This window comes from Athene cunicularia (assembly GCF_003259725.1).
Source record: "Athene cunicularia isolate RWA chromosome 1 unlocalized genomic scaffold, athCun1 chr1_part1, whole genome shotgun sequence".
Taxonomy (NCBI): Eukaryota; Metazoa; Chordata; class Aves; order Strigiformes; family Strigidae; genus Athene; species Athene cunicularia.
In genome coordinates this window covers 30,942,870-30,951,600 of record NW_020799091.1, presented here as the reverse complement: position 1 = coordinate 30,951,600, position 8,731 = coordinate 30,942,870, and the positions used below count along the sequence as shown (strand labels likewise).

Sequence of the window (8,731 nt, the reverse complement as noted above, 5' to 3'; positions counted from 1 at the left end):
TTCTTTTAAAATAAATTAGGTTAGAAAAGTTTTAACCCAGCAAATTATTTGTATCACATTACTGTTACTACAGCATAGGATATTGAGGTTTTCATTTCTACATTGTTCTTTTAAGGAAAGAAGCCTGGTTGATAATACTGCAAAGGAAAAAGACCAAGCCAAACAAACTTGGAGAGTCTAACAACGTTGAGAGAGAGCCTTCATGAGGCAGCACATTGTTTAAAATAACTTTATATTAAGTGAAATAACATATTAAGGGAAATGTAAATATACATTAACATACAAATGTTCTAACACAAGTAATAATTGTACTGCATTTTAAGTTTTTCTTTCCTAAGCTAACAATGTATAGACAGTCTAACATTTTCCAGTTAATACTCAATTTGCTTAAATCTTTTATATTCACCAGATAAATCTAAATTATTCGAGACAACACCTCTAATAAAAAGTTACTTCCATAGAACAGATGATGTTACAGGTGATGTCCAGTCAGAACTATTACCTTAAGTGTAAGAATGAAGTATGGTAAATTCCTCAAATGCCAAGCACATAATAAAAAGAAGGCAAAGAAAAGTGTCTAGTTTTCACTACTGTTTTAACAAGAATATTTAATGGGTTGTCATTTATGTTAAGAATCATCTTACTGAACATTAGATGTTGGATGGCTAATACTAGTTAGTTAAGATCCTCTACACAGTAAATTCCTCTGTAATCAGTCATCTGTAATTAATTTCTATTTCTAGAGGGTCAGTTATTCCATTTTAAAAGTTGTCCAGATTCAGTCCTCTCTTTACCTACCCATTCCCCTTTGCTAACACATATTAGAGCAGTTGAAGTCAGATTATTTGAAACCCCGTTCTGAGAATATTTGTTTCTAAGCCTTTTATAGCTGGACAACCTATGTCCTCCTTGACCCCACACTAGAACGTCCTGGCAGATACAGGGCAAACAGGCCATAACATCATCTGTATGAATTTCCCACACAGCAAAAACCAGGCCAACAGAGCTTTTGGAGTTCCTTAGTAGGTTGAAATAATAAGGGATGTGGATAAAAGATCTCAAATTGTGGTATCCCAAGAATGCAAATACACACTGATACCACTGATATTTCTCTGTAAGAAAAACAATGTAGATCTCAATCTTCAGAGATCTAATCAAATAAAAAGGAACTTCTAAAATCTTATTTGGTTGACTTCAAATTACTTTTTAGATAAAACAGGTACATATTTTGAAAATGCCTGTAAATGCTAATAACTTTCTTCCTGAACAGCCGCTGGCTACAGTAAAAAGGGAAAAAAAAAAAAAAAAAAGTAATTCCAAAGCATTACAGATTCAGCACAGCCTAGTTTAGGCCACAGAATGAAAGGGAGAAAAACTTTAAAAAGAAAGACATTACTGAGCCCTGGCCCAGCTATCAGGCTATTTACTAATTTGCAGTATTTCCAGAAAAAAAGCTCCTCCACCTGGAAAAGATTACCCACACTGTAGCTTTGCTAGGTTTGGTTTATATGCTACTTTGTACCTCCATAATTCCAAGACGCTTTCTTAGTTCTGCTGCTTTCTTCTCCAACTGCTGAATGTTCCAGTACCATTGTCTTTTATTTGAATGGAGTTTCTTCAGTTGGCAATGCAAACGTTTTAGAATAGCATCATATCTTTTATTCTGTACCTAATAAAATAGAATAAGATTCACTTCAAAATGTATTTCAAGCAAAACTATTTACAGAGGTGGGTTCAGCTCACCTAACTCTAAGTGTAGATTCTGTCATTTGACCAAATCATTCCATGTTCACTTTATAGCTACTGAAGAGACACAGGCATCTAGGAAGCAATTCATCTGACTTAGATACCTGCTTTAGGACAATATGAAATGTGCCTCTTTTTCCCATTAAGGGAAAAAAAAGCTCTGTCCTATTAAGAGCTTAAGTGATGACTTCAATGTGGGTATCACCTGCTCTGTAGATGTCTAAAATTTAACAAAGCAAATCCCACCCAAAGAGTCAGCATCTCAAAGCTGCAGCAACATTTTGTACATGGAGGTTTTCAAGCTCCAGAGTGAGAGCAGACAAAGGAAGAAATTTTCAGCCTTTGACAAGTGTGTTTGGGTATAAATTAGAACACAAATGAGGTCTCCTAGATGGCTGTAGTGGCATCTTCACTGTTGCACTGCATTTAAAAAGTTACGTTTTTCTTAGAAAGACAATACTGTGGCAGTGCAGTACTGTACCAATTTTGTCCTCATTGCTGCCTTATGTGAATAATGGCTGTGGCAGACAACTCTCTGGAGATTTGCATTATCAAGTGTAAATGCATGAAACATTAATTATAATAAAAATGAAAATAACAGGTATTCACTTCATGAAAATTTGGGCTTACTTACCCGAGTTTGAAAAACATATGAGTGGTAGCGTATAATTATTCTCATGTCTGCTTATTGAAACATTATTACACTGTGTTTAACATACACATGATGGAGTACAGCTGCATAACTACAGCATTGCCAGTGACTTCCTGTGAGTCTTACTGCCTAAATTTCATGTATAACTAAGTAACTTCCTCAAAAATGTTTTATAAATTACACTGCCTTCTTTTACTGGTGAAGGGTTGTCTTTCTTCAAGTTGCCTGGCTCTCCACCATAACCCTTCACAACTTTTCAAGGGATGCTGTCAGATTCACTCACCTGACTGAGTGCTTGCAGGATCTGAACTAGGCCTGTGTTGTACAACAATGAAATATCTATGATCAGTATTATCTGCAGATTCAGAGCTGCATGTATGACCTGCATGTCTGCATTCCTGTTTTGAGCAACAGAAATCTAGGCAATGCATACTACAAGTCTAGAAAGAACAGATTATGCAGCTCACCTTACTGTAAACCCCTACAGATGGCCAATTGAATTGATCTCTAGGATACATCAACTGGACTGACTACACCTCCAGTGACCATAATGGGTAACTATCTGATTCACGTGTAGCCCCCTGTATTCAAACAACCACATTCAGGTGTTGGCAGTCAGGAGATTAATCCTACCACTGCAGCACAATCCATGTGTCTAGTATCTCACTTTATTCTCACGCTTGGTTCAAGTATTCTTTCCCGAGTTGTGCTGAGGACTGCTGGGTATTAATGTCTCTGCTTGTCCACTGTCAGTTTTTATATTAAAAATCAGACTGTCTTCCAGAGAGCTCTTAATAGAAAATGATAGCCTGAAAGATTCCATTTTTAATCCCGTTTCCTTCTGAGACATAAAATTCATGCAATCCAAACAATTGAAGAAGATCTTAACCTTCATTATTTAATTAATTTGATTCCAATAATGGAACATTATTTTTAGGCTGCCAAATTTCACTTTGAGTTTAAAGATCTTTCTTAGGAGGATGTTGCCTTGATAATAAAATATTTTCTCAAATGCCTAATAGCACAGACCTATTCTAAAGTGGCTGTGTTTTGCTTTTCAGTTTAAAAATTCTCTGTTCCCTATCACATGAAAAATGATTCTTTTTTCCTCCTACATTTTACAATGGGTAACAGAGCTAACCCTAGATCAGTTAATCTTTATATTATCGAGCTTTGCTCATTAAATTTTGTAGCATTTATTTGAACTAACAAGATAAATGACATGAAACTTCCAAACTAAAAACTATCTAGATATACAAAGTATTTTAGTAAGGAGCAAGATGTAAAATATAGTTCCATTATTTAAAAAGAGAAGGTTTTAACTATTTATCAGAATTTTATCTTGGCAGCTAATTTGAAGCTGCTGTGTTATCCCTAATTTAATGTCAGCTCAAATTAGGGAGATTCATAGGAAGTCCATTTTCTTGGTGCAATTGATTCTCCCACTGATGAGTTATCAGGAATCAGGAGAGAAGTCATGAATAATAAGTCAGCAGTGAAATTTAAAGTATTTCAGAAGTATTACAGAAATAAAAACCTCTGTTTTTTGCTTTACTGCTGTTCAGCGACCTCTTTCTTTTCTGGGTATCATTCCAAAAGTTCTCAGCTCAACTCCTTATTAAAAGGCTTAAGAAAAAATGTTCTTAACTTCAATTTTCTCATGATAGCAATTTGGTTCTGAATTTTAGAAAGACTATCAGTATCACTAATTTACTGTTACTTTATATACCTGAATAATGTAAGGCCAGCAACTGTGTATAAAGTACTTCAAAATTCATTTGCACTATCTACATTCTTTCAGGAGAACTGTAATTATATTTGATTTGAATCACTCACCTCAATTTCTTTTCTAAGCTTAGCATGCATTTTTTTCTCTTCTTCCAGCAAATCTGTTTTTTTATTGATGAACTCTTTCAATGTTGTGATTTCCCTTTTTAAAAGTGTAATTTCTTCCTGTAAGTCAGGATACAGAAATCCTCTCCTTCAAAAGTTGTACAGTACATCTATTAAACTTAATAAAAATGTTACATTTTAACAGACTGTCTTCCCTGATATGAGATCAAGAGCTATAATAAAAAAAATCACATTATAATTGTTAATAATTACATTAATAGTTTATTAATGTAAATAAATTAATAATTAAAATAAATTATAACATGGCTTTAGATACTTCAGAAGATATACTATTGATCTGAAATACACAAACAACTACAACAATACAGGAATCTGACCACATTTCAGTGGTCTTAATTTTGTTTAAAATGTAATCAAAGAATACTTAATATAATATTTGAGACAGATATTTCTTTCTCATAGGGAAATACAATGTTGATCAGTGTTTATTTATCAGTATTTAAAGATTTCCTTGTACAACCAAATTTTCATCAATTTACGTGAATAGAGTAACACCAGATTTTCAATAATGCAAGTAGCATCGGAGTTAAAATCTGTGAGTTCATTTCAACTTCATACTTGTGTTTGTTCATGTCTTGGTAAAGTTTTGTGATGAAAAATTCTACATGGTAATTTTTAATAAGTTTTGCAGTTACAGTCAAATAAAAACAAGTGTTAGACTGGAATACCAAAATAAATATATTTTTCCTCTCTCCTTGCTGTCACTGTCTCATCAAATCTACTTCCTGTTGACAAGCAGCTCAACTGCAGTTTGTCACCTGACAGCGAAGTTGAAAGAATACTGTGCTCTTACATGAAAAATGTAAGAACATGGCAATGTTCCACTGAATTCTGAAAGTGTCCATGTAAGTTTACTCAACAACGCAAAGAAGCCCACAAATAGTTTGGCAATGATATAGTGTGATCTACAGCTCTCTAATTTTTTTCATAGCTGAGTTCACTTGATCACATAGAATGAACCTGACTTTTACAATAAATACAAATAACAATGGCTGATGAGGTTTTTTTACTGCATACTGAAGTCAAAATTTCTTCAATATAGCATTATAAATTACCTACATTCTCTGTAGTCAGACCCTCATGAACCGTAAACATATTAGAAAAAATAATCACCCTAACTAAACTATGCCAAAATTATTTCATGCAAAAGGAAAAGAATCAAAGATAAAATACAGTACCTGCATATGTTTTATAACAGATCCGTCTGGATTTTGGAAATCACGCATTAAATTCTCTTTCTTTGTCTTTAAGTCTTTAACAGCAGCTTTCCTTTTAGCAAGCTCAACCATAAGTGGCATTTTACTTTCCATCTCCCAAAAGAGATGTTGATGAGCCTTTATTTTTTCACGATATTTATTATTTCTTGCAAATGTCATCTCAAACTCTTCTTGTACTGTTTCTGCATCATGCCTCAACTTTAAATTTTCAGAATATAGGGCTCTGACTTGGGCTTCCAGATTTTCACAGTGATATTTTGTCACTTCTATGGCATCATCTTTCAGATATATTTCCCTTTCCGTCATCTTAGTTTCTAACAGAATAGAATTCATTTCTTTTTCTAGTTCCTGAAACTTTGCCTGTAAAAGATTTCAGTGTTCACTTAAGAGCATTTTTATAGGATACTAGCTATCTAGTTAAACACTGTAGTTTATATTTATTGAACAGTCTTCTTTTTCACTTGTTCAATGTGGCTTGAATGGAAGATAATTAGAGTTCTATTTCCTACAACCATCACCTTAGAGGCACAATGCAAGAATGCTGTTTTAGACTTCTCCCCTTAGATTGAATCTAAAATATGAAATAAAGTATTCTCGCAATTGAAGTCCCCATATTTGCCAGACACATAGGATGTGACAGATCAAACCCAATCCTAATGTTTGTTTAGAGATGAAATCTCATTAAGTACTGATCGGACTAAAAGTAACTAATGATGCCAAAAAACCACTTACAAACCCACACAAACACACAGATGGGCATTTGGGGTGATGAAGTTTAACTAGACTGCCCTACTGAACCTTTTAATCCCACCTTCATCACAGTAGTATTTGACAGTAGGATTAATCCCAGCTATTTTTAACCCTCTAATAGGCATCTACTCCTAAAAAGGTCTCTACATCTTCTCACTGAGAAATGAACAACTCCAGGACATAGTACTTCAACCATCATATGAAATCATAGAATCATTTAAATTGTAAAAGACTTTAAAATCAAGTCCAACCATAAACCTCAGTCTGCCAAGTACACCACTAAACCATGTCCCTAAGCACCATTTCTACACATAAATCTAAGATGGGAGGGCTGAATTGCTGCCTCAGAAATGTTTAAGTCTTTGACAACTACCAAGGGAGCTTGGATGACTAACACAGGCTTAACATCTGACTTGTAGGTGATGTAAGCTAGCTATGATGAATCCCACCCAAAGCAACAGCCAACAGTAGTGCATTAAGTGAGAGAATTAGCATTGTGATTTATGTCACCTATTATCTTTTCCCTAATGGAAGCATTAGAAGTGCTATGAAATCTCTAACTCAACGTCTTGAACAAATTAAGACATTATTAACTGTTAAGAACAAAATGTTTCTGCGTAACTTCTAATTTGGAAATCTCGGGCTACAGTTTTAGGAGAATTTGTATCACCGCCAGCCACCATTTACTGAGGACAGGAAAGCAAAATGGCAAAGATCTTCAATTTAGAAGAGGGAATTACTGTTTTCCATGTCTTCTTGTGACCAGCACACCTGGGAATAGAAGATGAAAAAGCAGTTCTGCATTCTGACCTTATGTTCCTAATCATTTAACTTTGCTGTTCTGCTAACACTAATGTTTGTATGGAGGTTCCTAGGGTTTGGGCTTTATTGAAAGAAAAAAGAAAAAGTGTGGAAGAAAATAAATAAGCTAACTTAATTACCTAGGCCTCTAAAGTTTTGTGGGTTTTTTAAAAAACATTTTAAACTGTTTGATCACATAAACTGTTACAGCATCATCATACTATTTTGGGGATGGTATATAATTAGAAAAAAGGTTCTTGTAAGGTGTGACCAATCAACTGACATTCCTAAGCAATAAAAGTTTTCACTGCTCCTTCAGAGGAGTTAGCTTTGTACAAAATTTTAAACCTCAATTACTTCAGTTGTAGAGTTATTCACACATACGATAATTGGAACTGTACTGTTTCCGTTTGCATTATCACATGCTCAAAAATGCCTGAATGCTGCTGTCTTTCCTCAGACTTAAATGTAACTCTCAATAGAAATTTGATCTCAAAGTTTAAATAATAATTTAAATCACAATAATTTCTGTGAGAGATTAGAACAGAAATTATTACATAGTTTTCACGAAAACTAATGTATTCAGTGTTCTACCAAATTTTACTAAATAAAAACAGTATTTAATGACTATTTGGACAACCACTTCAAACACACTGAAAAAAAGTATTTTTGAAAAAGATGCTAAGGAAAAATTAGAATCTGCTGAAAATCTGCCAAAAAGCATGCTTTTAAAATCCTTTTTTTCCCATTAATTTCTCAGGAAATCACTATGAAAAATTCAAAGATTTCTAACTTTGTATTGAGTTGTTGTGAGTTTTCTATCTCAGTGTTTTCTGGGGTTTTTGCCTTACAATACACATACACAGGTTTTGCTAAGCCTGATGGCACAAACGGAGGAACAGAACAGCTGCCTTATACTTAAATGTAAACACCCAGAAAAAGTGAAGTACCATCAGCTTCTCCTGTTCACAGGAACACTTCTTCATCAAATTAAAAAGTTAAATTAATTGTACTATTCCAAACAAGATTTATTACCTGCAATTGGAAAAGAACTGTCTTGTTTTTTTCTATCTCGGATGCTTGTGAATGTTGCTGCTCTGCAACTTGTTTTACAACTTCAGTTAGTGATGGAGAATTTTGCTTGGCCATTTTAGGCAAAAATGCAGAACTGTAAGGGCATAAAAAAAAAAGTTCATTGTTTTATCACCATTATATTTAATTACTGTTAACGAAAGAGACAATATTTAAGCCTTTCCTATGGGATTCCCGATCAAAACATTATTCCATTTGGTTCATTTTTTATTATCAAGAACAGGTTACTGATGGGTGGATGCTCAAAGCAAATGATCAAGAATTAGAACAGTTTCATGCAGAGTTTTATAAAATGAAATATTGCAATGTTCTTCTGGCTTCTCAACAGGTCAGATCCTCAGTTTATAAATATAGTCATAGCTCTTAAAAGCATCTTAAGAGCATCTTAAATGCATGAGAGCATGCATTCATATTTATTCTGAAAATTTATATTATTGCAGTTACCATACTGCAACTGTCTACTATAGTAACTGTTAAACTATGCTTAATGTAAAATAATGTTGAGAAAGCTGTCACATTTAAAGTCACAAACTAGTGTAACTGTAAAGATCCCCCCCCC

General features: G+C 33.9%; 1 protein-coding gene across 1 annotated transcript in view; it reads right to left on the bottom strand.

Annotated features, from left to right (window-relative positions):
• Window positions 1-247: 247 nt before the first annotated feature.
• The window catches only part of CCDC122 (coiled-coil domain containing 122), a 38,028-nt gene continuing 29,544 nt past the window's right edge, over window positions 248-8,731 (bottom strand). The window contains exons 3-6 of the mRNA XM_026856455.1: window positions 8,116-8,248; window positions 5,491-5,889; window positions 4,235-4,351; window positions 248-1,669 (exon numbers count right to left, since the gene is read on the bottom strand). Coding sequence (XP_026712256.1) covers window positions 1,505-1,669; window positions 4,235-4,351; window positions 5,491-5,889; window positions 8,116-8,229 — 795 coding nt within the window. The 5' untranslated portion in view covers window positions 8,230-8,248 and the 3' untranslated portion in view covers window positions 248-1,504. The remainder of the gene's footprint in view (window positions 1,670-4,234; window positions 4,352-5,490; window positions 5,890-8,115; window positions 8,249-8,731) is intronic.